The 19,530-nt window shown below is 33.9% G+C and overlaps 1 protein-coding gene across 2 annotated transcripts in view; it reads right to left on the reverse strand.

Annotated features, from left to right (window-relative positions):
• The window catches only part of LOC111044827 (serine/arginine repetitive matrix protein 1), a 165,686-nt gene that overhangs the window by 130,837 nt on the left and 15,319 nt on the right, over window positions 1–19,530 (reverse strand). For both annotated transcript variants that reach the window (XM_039440711.1, XM_039440712.1), the window contains exon 4: window positions 16,966–17,064. In XM_039440711.1, the coding sequence (XP_039296645.1) occupies window positions 16,966–17,064 (99 nt within the window). The remainder of the gene's footprint in view (window positions 1–16,965; window positions 17,065–19,530) is intronic.

Raw genomic sequence — 19,530 nt, forward strand, 5'->3', positions numbered from 1 at the left:
ATATTATTAAAAATTTTAATAATTCAATTTATTATTTAATTTATTAATTTATAAATAATAGATCAACCTTATTCATAAATCTTAATTAATTAAGATTAAATGTTATCCAATTCACTAATAAAGTAAGCTAAGATCAAGAATCAAATAGCATTGTTACTATGAGTCTCTGTGGTGTAGTGGATAGCATGTCTGCTTGTCACGCATGAGACTCTGGTTCAAATCCTGGAATGGACCAAATTTTTTTGATCAATGAAAATTATTTGAAACTTAACATTAAGAATTAAATTCAAATTTATAAAATGATCAAGTGGTCTAGTGGTTAGAATGCTTGACTAATAAATGGGAGACTCTGGTTCAAATCCAGATGTTTCCCATTAATTATTGAGGACATAGTAAATGTCGTGAAATTACTGAACTGTTATCCAATGGGCCCAATGGATATCTTAAGTAGGTATTCTCACTAAAAATCTATGAGACTACCTAGGAGTCGTTCCTCATGGGGGTTAAAAAAAAATAACCCCCAAAATTCCTTTCATCTCCTATATCCTTACTTCATGATCTGTATGCAAAAATTTCATCATGCCTGTAATTAAAGATCCATAGCTATAAACGCTAATATGTGATCGGGTAAAAGGCCATGCGTACAGATCATGTGAAGTAAGGATAGGAGATGAAAGGAAAATATGATCATATTTTGTTTTTTTTTATTAAAATCGTAATTTAATTATCAAATTTCTAATTCAATAAAATGGAGACTTTTGGTCTCCAAGTAAAATTCAATTTTCTTGATTTATTTAATAAATTTAATTAAATTGTTTTTTTTTTTTTGGAGACTATTGGTTGAAAATGTCTTATTTCTCTGCTTGAAACTGTGTCTCTAGTGAGTGGAATAGAATTAGAGTGAAAAATAAGTCACTCCAAAAAATTCTTCTGATACTTAACAGTGATTTTTTTTGACTTATTTTTGATTATGAAATTTTGAGTTATTTATGAATAATTCATTGAAAAAATGATATTTTCTATTAGAATGTAATGAATTTTATTGAAAATTAGTAAAAATGAGTTAATTTTAATGATTTGAAAAATAGCATATCAGCCACTCCACAAGTGCTCTAGCTCTCTCATCATACTATCTACTACTGTGTGACACTTGCTTTTGCAGATGACACCGCCTTAATATTTACTGGTAATTCATGGGAAGAGGTTAAAAATAGGGCTGAATCTGGATTAAGAACTGTTAAAGCCTGGTTAGATGAGCATATTCTTACCCTCAACACAAAGAAAAGTGTATTTTTAGCCTTTTTACCGAATGTTGTTGGTTTGCCGCTTGATCTCACTCATATTCATATTCATAGTCCTGATTGTAACCTTTCAGATCCATCAGATTGTAGTTGTCCAAAATTAGGTAGAGAAAAATTCTTCAAGTATCTGGGTGTCACTGTTGATCAACATCTTCGGTGGGATGTCCACATCAATGTCACTTGTAATAAGCTTAAACACTGGATCAACAAATTCTACACTATCAGTAAATTGAGTAACATAGCCGTTTCTAGATTGGTTTATTGTGCTTACATCCAGTCTTTTCTTCAATATGGGATTATCGTTTGGGGCGCTGCCTACATGAATCACTTGAATAAGATAATTGTTATTCAGAAGACCTTATTAGAGGCAATTCTTGGAAAGCCCAGACGTTTCCCTAGTGACAATCTTTTCAGGGAACTGAATGTGCTGACTGTCAGGCAGCTTCACACGAAAAACTTGATAATCTACATGAATAAGCATAGTAATCTTTTCAATCTCCGTTCATCACCATACAATCTTCGTCCCTCATCCATCACTTTCGAATCTCATCATACAGTTTTATCCATTTGTAGAAGGCAGTCCAATTACATTGTCCATAAACTTGTTAATGTAATACCTGATCATTTTATCTCTAACAATTTGACCAGAAATCTTTCTAACGAAATAAGTCAATGGATCACATCGCATAACTCTACTGATTTGTTCGATTTCTTGTAACTTTTCACCTTTCAACTTTTTTTTTCTCTTGAATAAGCTCATTATTTCTTGTTAATTGTCTGTATTCTCGAGATTTTTCATTATACAAATTTCATACTTATAATTTATATTTTTGTTTTATGCTTTCACTTTGGTTCTGTAGTTTCTTGTAACACTTGGCCCCTGCGCACAGGCTTTGCCTTTGCAGGGACCTTCCATGTTTTTGTTAACCTGCTATTTTAAGTTATTTTGTTTTAGTTTTAAGTTATTTATTTCATAACTACTTTGTACAATAACTATGTTGTAAAAAGGATAAATAAATTGAATTGAATTGAATTGAAAAAAAAAATTTCTTTTTCTCATAGCCAAAAGTGCACGATATATTGTTTCAGTGTTAAGTGTGAAGTTTGTAGAAGTCAGAAGATAAAATGGTATATTCATCACAATATTGGATTTTTCAAATAGTCATTGTTTCGACTTGTCTTCCAATAACCTATTTAAAATATCCTGGGGGCTTTTGTGTGATGAATCTTTTGAGTAAATCTCATGAAAGGAGAGAATTAACTAGAAAAATTATAATTACCCTTATAAAATATAAGGTTTGCCGAACGAACAGTTAGCACCCGAGCGATAAGGCTTCCTTATCAACAGCTGAGTATAAGATAAGAGTACCGTTTTGTATTACACATTTTTTCAAAGAATTATTTAATAAAATCATAATTATTTGCAGATTAAGTACAAATCATTTATGAATTGTTCATTGAACTTTTGGAGGTGACACTTTTGTTTACAATTGATCAGATGTTTTGTAGCAGCTCAGACACAGCTGACTGACTCAATATATTATAAATGTCATGCCAAGTTTTCATGCAAGCTATAGTATTATTTCTAAAATAAAGAACTATTAAAAAAGGATGAAGAATTTCAAATAGAAAAATAGAATGTATTTATTATTGTTCAATTTTTTTTATCACCCATGAAATTACATTACAATGTCAAATGTTATAGTAACGAACAAGGTCATAGCATGAATATTGTATCATTGATAAGAGCAGCAGAATTTATTATAACAGTTTCAAATATATTAAGAATTGTATAGAAATATTTAATTATAAATTATTGATTCAACTGAGTCACGTGGTGAATGTATCTCTTTGGCAAGTCTAAGCCAATCATATGTCATAGAAATAGCACCAAAATGGATGATCGTTTGAAAGCATCATATGTTAATCTGTTATCAGACAGCAAACTTGCCTAATCGTATATGCTAGTGCATGTACACTGTATAGGGGAACTGTATCTAGAGAATTAAGCAATTTAAAAAATTATAAAAATTAAGTTATTATTGTAATCAAAGGAATTATATTTTACTGCTTGCCACTGACGTCATGCCTACATCAAAATCATTCTACCAATGGTGAATTTTCATGCAAATTAACTACACAGAGATTCTCAGAAAAGGGTTCTAGCAGAAGGCTTAGAAGAAGGCAAGACACTTCCCTTTTAAAATCCTCACTGTTAAGACCATGTTGAAAAGTTACCAGAGACTTATTAGTGAAATTTTGTTCAATTTTTGTATTTTTCATCTGTGAGCCAATATCTTAGGCCAATTCATCTATTGTTTTGTGAATTTATTCATCAATTGATTACTCCAGAAATTCTAATTTAATCATTCCCTGATTTAATTGGTGAAGGAAATATTCAATTAAAATTCCACACGTGCTAAGATCGAAGCCTGGACCAGCCACCGATCATACAAATTTGATCTAAAGGAACCATGACCGTCAAGAGGATTCACGTGAGTTTTATATGTTTGGAGCCCCAATCTATGCTTCGAAAGAAAATACAGTGCAGAAAATATTAAATTTTCTTTGTTAAAGTAATGGCCACGCCGACAAGCGCTTATAACTATTAAGATCCCAGATTCTACCTGATATAGAATTCATAAGAACTTGTAGTTGATCAACTATCCTCAGCTGCCAGAACCACAACCTGAGTAATTTTAAAGATTTTTTATAATTTGTTTCCATTATTTAAAAAAAGTGTTAAATTTGTCAATTATAAATTATGTTGGATCATGCATGGTATCATGCGAGCACAAGCAAATCTCTAATTATTTTGGTAATGTTAAACTATTCTCAATCTGTAATCCAAGTTTTAAATCTGCACTGTCAAACTATCTATTTTATTATATTATATTTCCACTTTATCAATTCGTCTTCTGAGTTCGATTATTTCTTAAGCCTGTCAAATATGTGTCTGACACGTTCTATATTATCAAGAACCGATCAAGTACTATCATTGAAATAATTGATTCAACCTGGATATTGGAACAGATCTAAGTGGATCTAGTGTGTGGGGTCAGATCGAGATTACCTATTCTCTGTCCTTACCTGCTCATATATTAGCTTTTATCTGTTACCAACTTCGGCTTGAGAGCAAATTTTTTCGACTGTATGGCAGATGCAGCTGAAAGATAATATAATTTCCTACAATAGAGCATAAAGCCCAACAAGACTCTGTTCTCGAAGTATATTCCAAACAATCTCTGGTCCTTAGTACCCTATCTTAATCCTTCGGAACTTATTAGAGATGCAGTCCCATAGATTATCTACATCGGGATTTTTGCTCCACCTGTATTATTTTTTATGCTGTTTCATCACAGGTAATTTAAGAAATTTAATTAAAGAAATTTTTTCAAGAAATTTGTATTCAGTGTTTAGCGACCGCTACACTACCTCTGAAAGTTTCTATCATTATACAATCGGTCAAAAAGTTCAGTGAGCAATTCATAAATGATTTGTACTTAATCTGCAAAATAATTATAATTTTATTAAATAATTCTTTGAAAAAAATGTGTAGTACAAAACGGTACTCTTATCTTATACTCTGCTGTTGATAAGGAAGCCTTATCACTCAGGTGCTAACTGTTCGTTTGGCAAACCTTTGATTTTATAAGGGTAATTATAATTTTTCTAGTTAATTCTCTCCTTCCATGAGATTTACTCAAAAGATTCATCACAGCTGCTAAGCTAATTAAAATTGAAGAGGAAGTTTTGAATAATGAAGTGTGTAAATATGATTGATTTCCAATGTGAGTACAACATCTGGTTTTAATTACTCAGTAACGGTCTGTTGGTTGAACTGTAAAGATCTCACACATGTTGGAACTCACAGGCATTGATTCTGTGAGTGTGCAGTGCAGCGAGTAGACACATGTGCATTAGTGTCTTGTGCTTTATTATTACCACAACAGCTGCAAAGGTGCTGGAATGTTATAGCTTTTCAAAGTTTAAGAAACTATCACGTCTCTTGATGTCAATTTCATTTAATGAATTTGATCTGATTGCAAAGAATATTAAATTTTCAACAGGTGATCAGGTGAGTGATCTACCAATAACAAAAACAGAGAATTTCCACTTCCCAATTTTATCTGAGATTTTTGAATTACTCGATATACTAGAAAATGGACACTTATATTATGGTTGCTCAAATAATGATGAATCATTGGCTATTGTTAATAATTCCAATGATCTCTGGAAATGTTTGTATGCATTGCAGACAAAAAATGTAAAAGAACATAGATCACTCTGTAGAGAGAGAGAGAGTTGCCCCCTAGTGATATATGCCTGATGCATAACCAATGTGTGTATATTTGGATATGCTAGCTCATTCTAATTATATATGCATTATGCATTAGTTATGGTTGGGGAAACATTAAAAAAAAAATAACGCCTGTTCGCTTGTACAGCAAACAATTTAACACGTCAAGTACATGTAAAATTACACTGTCAGGTGGAAAGCAAGCTATGGACACAATAGATGATTCAGTGTGAGATTCTCTAGAACATTTCATTTTAATCTAATAGTTAGAGACATAGTATAGTGAGGGAAGAACGATTCAGTTAAATCTAGCAGTAGAGATAACGATTCAGTTCAATCTGTCACTTAGATGAGATTCTTGATTCACTTAAATCTGGCAGTAGAGATAACGATTCAGTTTAATCTGACAGTAGAGATAACGATTCAGTTTAATCTGGCAGTAGAGGGAATTCCTCAGGGAGATGGAGAAATTTTGATTCTTCCTCTCCTTCTTCTTCTCCTTCTTCTTCTCCTTCTTCCTCTCCTTCTCCTTCTTCTTCTTCTTCATCCCCTTCTTAGAGAGAGAGAGAGAAAGAGAGAGAGAGAGAGAGATTGATTGATTGATTGAGTACTTTATTTATGTAGATTACAATATATACTGTCTTATACACTTATATACAATAGCTTACAATACAGCAAAATTATAGATGAATTTATATGATATAGACAAAGAATATAATTATTGAACTGTATCTGATATGAAAAAGCAATTTGTAATATGATAACTATAAATAATAATTATATTGTTATACATCTACATAAATTGGCGGAGCTTTGGACATATCAATGTCCATTTTCCGGAAAGAATATTAAAAATATCCTCCCCACTAACTCTCTACCAAAACGTTAATTTCATTATTTAAACTAAGGATTTATTTATTAATGGAAATATTGTAAAAGTTTTAATCAAAATGAATATTTAAGAGAGAAAAAAACAGAAAATTGATAAAGTAAAATAATTATATAGGTAGATAAGATCAAATAATTGATTAATAAAATGAAGTAGGCTGAAAGTAAATCAGGGTAATCAACTTTCAGTAATATACAGCAGTATGCAGTGGATGATTGAAATAACATGAGTTTATATAATATATATACACAATTCGTTCTATAACAGGTTTAAAGGTTTGTATTTGTGGGATGGGTGGCGAATGGTTGTCATGTGATCGTTCTAGGTCTGGACAGTTTCAGTAATTTGTTCCAAAAGATGTTTTTTTAAAGTCAGGATGAAGCTCGCTCGGCTCTCGATGGACCTGATAGAAACAGGAAGTGCATTCCATGCACGACAGGCACTGACTAAAAAGGATTTTGTGAAAATAGTAGTTCGATGATTGGGTATCCTTAAAGTACTTTCTCCGGTTCTAGTATGTGAAGCATCTATCCTCCTACCTTCAGAGACAAATTTGAAATCATCTTTAAAATAGTTTGGATTACCGTATTTCAAGATATCTCTAACAAGCTCCACTATTCGAAAAAGCCTTTGATTGGGGAGCTTCAATGTTGAACTAGCAATGTGGGCTGGGGTGATATGATCATGTTGTTGGAGAGAGTAGACGAAACGTAGACAATAATTTTGGCAATGCTGTAGTTTATCATTCAGAGTGACTTGCATATCGTTAAGAACAGAATTACAATACATTAAATGTGGGAAGATGAGAGATTGAACCAATAATAATTTAATGTTTCTAGGGAGAATATCGTGCATTTTCTTCAATGCATGCATGGCTGAGAATACCTTTTTACAAGTTTTGTTCACTTGTTCTGACCAGTCAAGAGTATTATCCATAATAATGCCTAAATTTTCAACTGAGCTACAGTAAGGATTGTCATTACCATCTACACTAATTTTGTGAATCAATTCAAGGTCAATATTGTTTATAAGACGAGAAAATCCAATTATAATGGGTTGTGTTTTGATGGGATTAAGCTTAAGGCCATTTTTATTTGTCCATTCCACTATTGAATTGATATCCTGATTCATTATTCCAACTGTTTCATTAATTTTTGTTATGGGACAGCTTGAATAGATTTGAAGGTCATCTGCATAAGTATGGAAACTGGAGAATTTGATAATGGAAGAAAGGTCATTAGCATACAAAGTGAAGAGGAGAGGGCCTAAAATTGAACCTTGTGGTACTCCATGCATAACGTTTTTCCAAGTAGACTTTTTGTCACCGACAGATACACATTGTTTCCTACCTAATAGATAGGATTTAAACCAAACTAACAAGTTGTGACTGAAACCAAGAATAGCCAACTTATTCAGACGGACTGTATGATCAACAGTATCAAATGCTTTAGAAAAATCAAATAGGGTGAGGATGGTGCATTTCCTTTGGTCCATAGCTAACCTTATATCATCAGTTACACAGAGCAGAGCTGTTTCAGTTGAATGGAAATTTCTGAAGCCTGATTGAAAGTTATGAAGCTTACTATTGTTGTCTAGAAATTTTACAACTTGAGCATGAATGAGTCTTTCTAGCACTTTGGACAATGCAGGTAAAATACTGATTGGTCTAAAATCCTCAACTTTATTGGGTGATGGAACTTTATTTAGAGGGCGAACCAGAGCAAACTTCCAGATTTCAGGGAAAATGCCTTCTTCAAGTGACTTGTTGAAAATGTATGTAATGGTTGGTAAAACAGCAAATAACATCTTCTTGATAAATTTAATAGGAATTTTGTCTACACCCGTAACATTACTATGAATACGTTGAATTGCTCTGAAAGTGTCTTCTTCCGAGATTGGATGGAAATGAAATTGATCAGTAATTGGTAAATCTAAGTTTGTAACCTGCTCTTCAAGATCATCGATATGATTAGCAATGACAACTTTGTTGCGTTGGTTAGAGTGTGAAACGAAATGGTCATTTATATTGTTCAATGGTAAGTCTATTTGTGGATTCGGTTTCTGTTTGCCAAGCCCGAATTATTTTATTCCCTGCCAAAGTGATTGAGAGTCTTGTCTATTGTTTGTCATAAACGAATTCAAGTACCTAATCTTTGAGTTCCGTAATTCCTGTTTAACTCTATTTCTAAGGCTCCTATACTCTATCAAACTGTCCAAGTCAAATGTCTTTTTAAATTTTCTGTGTGCTTTGTCTCTACGTCCCATCATCTTAAGTATGTCTTCAGTCATCCACGTTACTCGTCGTTTTCTATTAATCCTCCTTGTCACATAAGGTGCATGTTTGTCATACAAAGTCAAAGTCCAATTCTCGAAAGTCTTGACCATGTCATCAACTGAGGGTAATGCTTCAATTTGATGCCATGGAGTCTGAGCCACATCAGTCAGGAAGGCGGCTTCATAAAAGTTTTTGAAGTCTCTATAAGTGATAATTTTCTGTTCTGGCTTAAGTATCTTATGGGAAAGTACACAGTAGATCAAATCATGTCCAGAAATAGCTGGGATTGGGATTTGGCCTGCTTGAACAACCTCATTAGGATCACTAACAATGAGAAGGTCAATGAGTGTGTCAGATACATTAGTATGATGAGTTGGATCGAGAAGTGAAATAGTCATGTTTAGGCATTGGAAAATAGTAGTCAGTTGAAAGTAGTCAAAGTTATGATTTGTCATATTCAAGTCGGTGCTCATATCCCCCATAACTAGTATACGGCTATAACTAGGCATAAGAGGAAGCAAGGCACTTTAGAAATCTGTAAAATGACCTATTTTTGTGGGCGATAACAGATACCAACGAGTAATTTATCAGTACTAGATAAGGATAATTCAAGTAGCATAAACTATGGTCTGGAACAATACTCTTGTTTAGATGTGATTAAAACTTTTGTTTTGATACCATCTTTCACATAAACTGCTACACCCCCACAAGCTTTATTTAATCTATCATTCCCGAAAAGATTATATCCAGGTAATGCAACAAAATTTGATGATATACTAGGCTTCAAAAATGATTCGGAAATTCTAATTATATTGAAGTCCTGAAAACAGAAGATTGCTCTGAGTTCATCAATGTGGCGGCTGAGGGATTGGACGTTAAGGTGAGCAGCCTTGAAAAGTTTTTTGGAAGAGTGGAGCTTATTTGCTAGAAACATACCTGCGTCATTATTACTATTATTGAAATAATCATACCTACTTGAGGGCGAGCGAGCTGACGTGTCAGTGAGAGGCATCATGGAAGCAGCAGACCAATCGTGAACCGACCTCAGAACGACACATGATGGGGAAAATGGGGATGAAACTGATAAAACTTAACCTAAATAAAAAAGTCTCTTGATTAGAGTGCATCCTGTATGCCTTGACAGTTCGGCTCCCTTCACTATTTAGAAACACTAGTTCAAAAAATTCACTAAACACATCAATAAGATGTAGATGTTGTGATCTGTGGAGTTACGGTGATGAATAATTCACCTAATGGTGAATAAGATGAAGATTGAGGAAGAGCTGGTAGTGGGAGATCTAGTCCAAGTTGAGATAGAGCGAGCAGGTATCCAGTAGTGGAAGGATCGAGTCCAAGTGGAGGTAGAGCGAGATGGTATCCAGTAGTGGAAGATCGAGTCGAAGTGAAGATTGTGCGAGTAGGAATCCAGTAGTGGAAAGATCGAGTCCAAGTGGTGACAGAGAGAGATGAAATCCAGTGGTGGAAAATCAAGTCCAATTTGAGATAGAGAGAGATGGAATCCAGTAGTGGAAGATCGTGTTCAAGGTGGAGATAGAGCAAAAAGGGATCCATTAAAAACTGCAAAAGAGGAGAAAAAGCCAGCAGAAAAACGAAAGATCTTTGAAGAAAGTTATCAATTGAGAGAAGATACATAATACAACTGATAATGAATCATATTTGCATAAAATGGAAGAGGAATAGTATGATTTAATGTGAGAAAGAACCGAATATCAAATATGGATATTAGTGGAAAGTAATCAGATAGAAAGAGAAAAGGTAGAAAGAGAAATAATAGAGATAGAAAGAGAAATAAACATTTGAACATGCTGGATAGCTAGTGGAAAAATCACAGGGAAAATAATGATAATAATGGGGAAGAAGAGAAGAGAATGAAGGAATGTGCACAATTGAGAAGAAATTATGAAACTGAACTATAGAATAAGAAATAGAACATCGTATTGTGATCTTGAATTGATCAAGGAAAGAGGAAGAAGAAAAGAAAAAGAAAGAGAAGGAGAAGAAGAACACGAAGAAGAATAGAAAAGAATAATAATCATTGCAAAAATCAAGAAATGAGAAAGAAAAATAAGAAGTAGAGGAGACGCTTGAGAAAGAGCTAGATTATTTTAGATGGGTTTTAAATAGGATTGAACGGTGAAGTTTAAAAAATATTCTATAGTATTAGAAGTATAATTAACTATTGGGAGTTGCAATAATGATAGAAGTAGTAAATTGAGTACTGTAATACTTTAGTGATGAATGTCTAAGATAACATTAAATGAAACACAGCCCCTTTATAAGCATATGAACAGACTACCCACCTCTCTGTTCCATCAATAACTCTTCACACATTAGCTTTTATTGTTTGAGCTGTGGCAATAGTAGAAGATATCATTATGTACACCTAATTTAGAAGAGATTACTATCTATACCTATAGATTATATCTATATCTATAACATATGTTAATCATCCATTTTATTTGTAATTCAGCATCTCGAAAATAATTATTATTAATTATGGAAATACTTTTGGTAAGAGATGTAATTATTAGTAAGAATAGAGATAATTTTCTTAGTACTCTCTGGAGTAAAGTAGTTGATGCATTGAATGTAGTTTTGGGAATTAATATCAAGATAAATTATTAATCAGTATTAACAAATGTGTTTGAAATAATCTTCAGTTTGAGATAATTGCCTTATATATAATCATAAATAGCAGTGGGAGGATTCATTTATAGAACAGAAAACCAGCTCATGAAAAATGCCAAGGTATATCTACTGTGAAATCTATTAATACGAATTTCCTATTATTGTAGTGGAGGGCACCTTAGTCATTGAATCCTGAAATGATTTAATTTTTTGAAGGTCGGTCATCCTCTCAACTGTGTGGACCCTCTTGGATCCTCCCTCGCTGATAGAGATCTTAATCCTCCCGTCAGATGACCAGACATTCCTGTGCCCATGACGGTCGGCTGCAGCGTTGAGGATCTTGAGACGCTCCGCAGTCAGATCCTCGCGAATGGTGACGCCAGAACCCTTCAGCTTCCTCTTAGTGTCAAAGATCATCTTCCTGGTCCGTTAGCTGCAGAGTCGAACTATGATGGGTCGGTCCTTGGGTTTAGCTTGCCCTTGTTGAGGTGGTTGACGCCTTCCAACGCGATGCGAGCGGTTTACATCTGCCAGAGTCATGGGCACGTTCAGCTTCTTGTTGAAGACATTGAGCGCCAGCAGGTCCGTGTCTTCTTTGTCGCTCTCTGGGATCCCAAAAATATGTATGGAATGTCAGCGCCCATATTGCTCAAGGTCGTCGACCTTCAGGTGACAAGACACCTCCAGCTCACGAATTCTATCGTGCAGCTGTTTGTTTTCCTCCTTCAGTGCCTGAAGTTCATCGAAAATAGACTTCACAGCCATTGATACAGCACAATGGACAGACTCTTCGATTTGCTGTCAAATAATGCGGAGGGTCTCTTTGGACAATGCTCCAGAAATAGCTGGCTTCGGAGCATTGACCTCATTCTTTGGCGTGCCTCTGTTCGGTCAAACCATCGTGTACCGTTAGGTGGATTTACACTTTTATAGGCTAGGCGAGAAGGTGAACTGAAGAATTAGGAATGTTTTTTCAAGATAAATAAAAAGAGTGTGAGTTGATCAAAAATATAATTACACTATTGAATTTAGCTCGAGAAACTGAATAACTTGATGTATAATATCTAGTGAATTGAACAGTATAACCCTACAAAATATCTGTTAGAAGACAGAGCCGAGCTGACACACGTTTACTCACTCGACATAACCAAGAGAGAGAGAGAGAGAGAGAGAGAGAGAGAGAGAGAGAGAGAGAGAGAGAGAGATAGAGAGAGAGAGAGAGAGAGATAGCGAGAGAGAGAGAGATAGCGAGAGAGAGAGAGAGATAGAGAGAGAGAGAGAGAGAATTGAATTGAATTGCTGCCTTTATTAAAAACCTAGGAGGGCGAAGTTAGGGCGCAGCCGGCCCTCTCTTACACTTAACCCTCCATACAATTCTAAGTTACAGCTAAACAACATCATAAACAATGAACTAAAGTAAAAGAAAACAATAACTTAGAAAATTTACAAGAAAAATATATATAAATATAATAACTATATTTAATTTTTTATTATATTATAATTATTTATAATTATATATAAATATAATAAAAATAATAAAGAGAAACTCGAACTCCTTTCGAATTTGAGTACGTAAAGGTGGTTATGCAGAATGAAAGAAGAGAAAAGTGAATACAGTTGAGAATTTTCAGTCCAAATCCATAGATTATTCCGGTAGAAGAAAGGGAAGAAGGGAAAAGAAAGAAAAGAAAAGGAAAAGAGAAAGAAGGAAGAAAGAGAGGAACCACACATACACACACACACACACACACACACACACACACACATACATACACTATATAGACTTGAATTACGGGTTAGGGAGCATTCCAGCCGAGTCCACCACCTCTGATCCACCGCAAGACAGCCGCGCCGAACCGGCGACGTCCCTCAACTAGCTTCAGCTCAGCAGGCAAAGAATTCCATAAACTACAGGCTGTCACAAGGAACGACTTATTAAACATAACAGTCCTATGTGTTGGGACAGCCAGCAGATGGGATCCATGCCACGTTCCTCCACGGCCAAAATCACCCAAGTAACGGTACTCCACTGCCAGATACTTAGGCGTTTTGGTTTTCAATATCTTATGCAGGAAGCACAAAGCATGATGTGATCTACTCTCACGCAGCTTCATGAGTTCAAGTCTGTTAAAGTATTCGGTCACATGGTCGTCATGTCTCAGGTTGAAGATAAAGCGAACACAATAATTATGTGCACGCTGCATCCTCTGCAAAAGTTGAACTGTCATGTCAAGAGTCACAATGTCACAGTAGTTGAAGATTGGGAAAATCAGAGTCTTGACCAGCATAACCTTTGTAGGAAAGGGAATGAAGTCAGAGATCCTCTTCAATGTCATGATCCCCCCAATGACCCTGTTACAAGTCTGAGTCACGTGGCTGGTCCAGTCAAGAGTCCTTGTCATTGTCAGTCCCAAATTTCTCACGTCAGAACTGTATTCCAGTTGTATGTTATTCAATGTTATGTATGGTCCGTTAGATATGTCAATTGTGTTTAAAAGTCTTGAGTAACCTATCACTATAGATTTCGATTTTGTCTCGTTAATTTTTAGTCCATTATTCTCAGTCCACTGTACCAAACGAGTCAAGTCAGCATTGACCTCATCAACTGTGACGCCAAAGTCATTTTTCTTGCAGTGTCGGTATATTTGTAAATCGTCTGCATACAGGTGATGTCTGGTCGTAAGTAGAGTGCTTGTCACGTCATTTATGTAAATGCTGAACAATAGAGGACCCAATACCGAACCCTGAGGAACTCCTCTGTTCACTTCACGCCACCGTGAAGAGGCATCCCCAACTCTCACACACTGACACCGACCCTGAAGATAGGACCTCACCCATGCCACAATGGAGTTGGAAAAACCTAATTTTCTGAGTTTGTAGAGTAGAGTAGGATGGAAAGTACTGTCGAATGCCTTGCTAAAATCTATTAGGACTAGAACTGTTAGCTCTCTATTATCCATGGCCCTACGGATGTCGTCAGTTACTCTCAGGAGTGCAGAGGTGGTGCTATGACCACTACGGAACCCCGATTGAAAGTCACCAATCAATCGAGAGAGAGAGAGAGAGAGATAGATAGATAGATAGAGAGTGAGAGAGAGAGAGAGAGAGAGAGAGAGATAGATAGAGAGAGTGAGAGAGAGATGTACATCATCTTCTCCTTCTAAGGGGGAGAAATCTATTTTTGGATGCAGGGAATGGGCGGAGGTGTGGGTGGGGTCATAGGATGGGTGTGGTGGGAGGGGGATGACAAGCCCGAATTATTTTATTCCCTGCCAAAGTGATTGAGATTTCTTGTCTATTGTTTGTCATAAACGAATTCAAGAACCTAATCTTTGAGTTCCGTAATTCCTGTTTAACTCTATTTCTAAGGCTTCTATACTCTATCAAACTATCCAAGTCAAATGTCTTTTCATGTGCTTTGTCTCTACGTTCCATCATCTGAAGTATGTCTTCAGTCATACACATCGTTTTCTTTTAATCCTCCTATAAGGTTCATGTTTGTCATACAAAGTCAAAGTCAAATTCTCGAAAGTCTTGATCATGTCTTCAACTGAGGGTAATGCTTTAAATTGATGCCATGGAGTCTGAGTCACATCAGTCAGGAAGGCGGCTCCATCAAAGTTTTTGAAGTCTCTATAAGTGATAATTCTCTGTTCTGGCTTAGGTATCTCATGGGAAAGTAAACAGTAGATCAAATCATGTCCAGAAATAGGTAGGACTGGGATTTGGCCTGTTTGAACAACCTCGTTGGGATCATTAACAATGAGAAGGTCAATGAGTGTGTCTGATTCATTAGTATGATGAGTTGGATCGAGAAGTAAAATAGTCATGTTTAGGCATTGGAAAATTGTAGTCAGTTGAAAGTATTCAAAGTTACTATTTGTCATGTTCAAGTCAGTGTTCATATCCCTCATAACTAGTATATGGTTATAACAAGGCATAAGAGAAAGCAAGGACAGACAACATGTCAACTTGTGGATTGCATTCCGGGAAAACGGGAATGATTTAGATCACCAAATTTTGAACATATATTCCAAAAATATCAATCTCGTCCACCTGGAAGCCCAAATTTCAATTTTCCTTCTGAATTTTTCCAAATAAATGTTGAAATTTCATCGATGGTTTATACAATTTCATAAGAAAATCACCAGATCATATGGTCGAAATTAAAAAAGGAACATCTATTTATATTATTGATTTTCACCTGATACCATTTAACCTCGATAATATTGTTTCAATAATTGATAAAAACTTTCAATAATAATGATAATATTCTTATTATAAATATAATAATAGTATTGTTTTGATAATTAATGAATATTTTCATTTTCACAAACTCTGTATAATAATATGGTGAATGTGAAACAGCTGCATCAAAGAAGTTATCTCAAAAACATATGTATAGAAAAAACATAGTTTCGAAACTTCATTTTCCTGATGCAATGTTCAAGGTGCGTACAGATTTATGCGCTGCGAACATGAGCAATTCACTTTTAATCAGCTGATGCCAAGCTTTTTATATCAGCTGATGCCAAGCTTTTTATAACTGTATCTTACCGTTTCTGTAGAAAAACAGATTTAATCAGCTGATTAAAAATGAATCGCTCATGTTCGTGGTGCGTATATCTGTATGCACCTTTAGGACTACACATGGAATGGATTATTAATTTCTGAGCTAGAACAGTTTTTTAAGACAAAGTGCTTAATAAACAACTACAGTTCCATCAATGCTGTATCGGCAATATGAAAACGCATGCAGTAAATATGTCTTTGAATAAAGGTGTTGCTTTTACATAAATCAATTATCCTCTTCCATTTTTATTTAATTGGAATTTCAAAATTATTCGAGCCCTGATAGAATGACTGACTTACTGTACAGTCAGTTGAAAATTTTGATATTGGAATGAGGGGTATTTTGGCAAGCTGAGCAAAAAAAAGGTCATATGCACCTTTTCGTTAAATGAAATTTTTAACGAAATTTTTAATTTTTTATCTTCAAATGAAAAATGAGTTTTGTGCGTTGTCAAAATTCCCTCTGAAAGGGAAATTATCCAACTTATTCTATCTTTTAGTAAAATAACAATGATCATCCATCCATCTATCTATTATCTTCTATACTATGATACACGTATTCAGTTGTAAAGAATAGGAAAATTATGTTGGACGCATCATCACGTCTGAAGTACTGGACTGATTCACTTAAATGCTGCTTATAAATTTTTAATCAACCGAGGATTCTTATAGACCTATTTTCATTAATTCTCCTATATTTCATTACGTCAAGTTTTAAAATAGACCCTTGCAAAGCATGGGTTACTTGCTAGTTTTTGATAAATTAAAATATTTCATAAAATATTATTTATAATAAAATTAGAATATCTATTTATGATATAATAATATATAATTATGAATTTGGATCAGTGGTTTCTATAAATTGCATGGAATTAAGGGAGAAAAAGATTAGATATGCTGATGTTAAGATTAGATTTGATTGAAATTCCATGTTTGTGACAGATAATAATTTTTTTTTTCATTTGAATTGGATGCATACCTTCAGCATTTGTTTTATAAAGATCACTTTTTTTCACCCTTTTATAATCTTTTCTTGATGCCTGCCCATCTCCGTTGAGGTCCAGTATACGAAATAATTCTGAAAAAAACATAAATAATAGCTCTGCTCAAACAATATCTATTCATTCTTCAACAAAACAATTAAGAAGCAATAAGTAACACAAAACACCTCATCCTTATTGTATTGGGGCTCTTATGAGGAAATGTATTGTGAACACATTGTATTCTAGGTACCTTGACATGAGGCATACTCTGTCTTTGAAAGTGAATGAAATTAACTGTGTGTGAAATATTGAGAGTGAGGAATGCACATCGAAACCCTTGAGAATGTGGATTTCTTTTTCTTTTCTCCTCACTTCACATAATATGACAAATGATTCACAAATTAGAGTAATCATGAAATAATAATATCTTATATTTATCACATAAGCCGTGAGAATCTATTAAGATCTCCAGGAATAAAAATGATAATAATGATAACTGCACGAACTGGAAGAATTAATTTAGATATCCTATTATTATCAAGATTTTGTGGCTACCCCATGAGGCAGATTTAAGCTTTCTTTCCTTTTCCCTTTGTCCTGGTACCACCCAAAGAAGACAGCTCACTACAGAAAATATAACAAACAAAAATGAAAAATACACTTATGAAAAGGATTCTTACAAACAAAAAAATGAAGAATAATTACCATAACAAATCAAGAATGACAAATTATGAGGAAATTCCTCTTCAGTGGAAAATTTCAAAAATTATACACCACACGAAATATATATTCTCCAAACACTAATAATAATTGATACTAATAGTAAAAATAATAATTTAAATTTATTTATCTCATTCAAGGTTACATGAGATTATATATATACAGAGTGTCCCACGAAAGGTGTAACAGCCGAAAACCATGGATTCTACATAAAATTTGCAACAAAAAATGTCCAGTAGAATTTTCTTATATTGACATTAGGTAGTTTTCAAGATATTTTGATTTTTTGATATTTTTGAAAAACATCAATAACTGTAAAACTACCAGTGAAAATCTAATTTCAAGGACATGGTTGGGAAGAAATTTACAATAATTTCCATAAAATTTGTTCCTTTGTTTGACGTTTTTGAACTTTCTATGAGCGTTCAAAGTTGATAATAGTACATTCATTGAGTTCAAAGCCAAATTTTGAACAGTTTTAACACTCATAGAAAGTTCAAAAACGTGGACTAAAGAAACAAATTATATGAAAGTTATTGTAAATCTCTTCCTCTTCTCAACCATGTCCTTGGAATTAGATTTTGACTGATAGTTTTACAATTATTAACGTTTCTCAAAAATATCAAAAAATTGAAATATCTTGAAAACTAAGGTCGATATAAGAAAATTTTACAGGTCATTTTTTGTTGCAAATTTAATGTGGAATCTATGTTACTAAGCTGTTACACCTTTCGTTGGACACTCTGTATATGGTGTTTGTTGCTCCTCTAGCTTGGAGCTAATTGAGGAGTATTCAAATTTCATATTACATCATAATCGTTATTAATTCTATAAATACTACAAATGAGAATTTCTTTAGGTGTTTAATTAAAATTTATTATATTTTCCATCTGGGAATTTGATATTAAGTTTTAATTTCTACCACTTGAATCACATTCAACATACCTATTCGATCACTCCATAATCTACTACCTCGGTACTCAACTTTGCGGACATTGTCTCTGACATTAATTATATTCAGGTGGCCCTGAACAGCTGAGCTTACACACACAATAACAATTAACAACACTACAAACTAGAACACAGATTGCAAGAACAATAATGGAACTTTCAAAAACAGATTTTGGATATAATACTGTAAACTGTGACATAAATTTAATTTATTCTGAACTGCTTCTAAAACACTTTTTATTCCACAAAATTGGAATCAATTTCATTCATTTATCACTGCTAGTATTCTTTCCTCATATTCCATTGTAAGGTGCTGTCAGCTAATTACGGCACATTTGTATCTCAGCTATTTTTGAAGATATCGACTCAACTTTTCTCAATCAAAGAGAAAGAGAAAATAGGTGTCGCTAGCCTTATTTCAACTCAAAAAGTTATTCTGAATAATATTAAAGGCACTTCGAAAATCTCACATGAGCTAACCTCATCATCAGTACTTAGTCAGTATTTTTACTCTTTATTTATTTACTGTTGAAATAATTGTATCTTGTATTTTTTGCTTATTAATCTGAATTAACTTTTTCTCAGAATGTTTTTTTGTGGTAAACAATTTAAATCACAGTACTTTAAACTATTACAATTGTATCAACTGTGATAGTGATAGCCTGTAACCTAGTTCATTGCATCATTGGTGCAGGATGAACCAATGTTTTTCGAAGGTGCATGGGATTATCGATTTATTGATATCAATAATTTCCCCTACAAAACTCCTGCATCGATTTCAGCTGATATAAGTTAACTATTGCTTTACAATATTTTTTTATAAAAACAATTTAAAATATGGAGAATTGATTTGAAACTTTTATTTGTAATTTTTATCTTGATTTATTCTA

This window comes from Nilaparvata lugens, chromosome 14 (assembly GCF_014356525.2).
Source record: "Nilaparvata lugens isolate BPH chromosome 14, ASM1435652v1, whole genome shotgun sequence".
Lineage (NCBI taxonomy): Eukaryota > Metazoa > Arthropoda > Insecta > Hemiptera > Delphacidae > Nilaparvata > Nilaparvata lugens.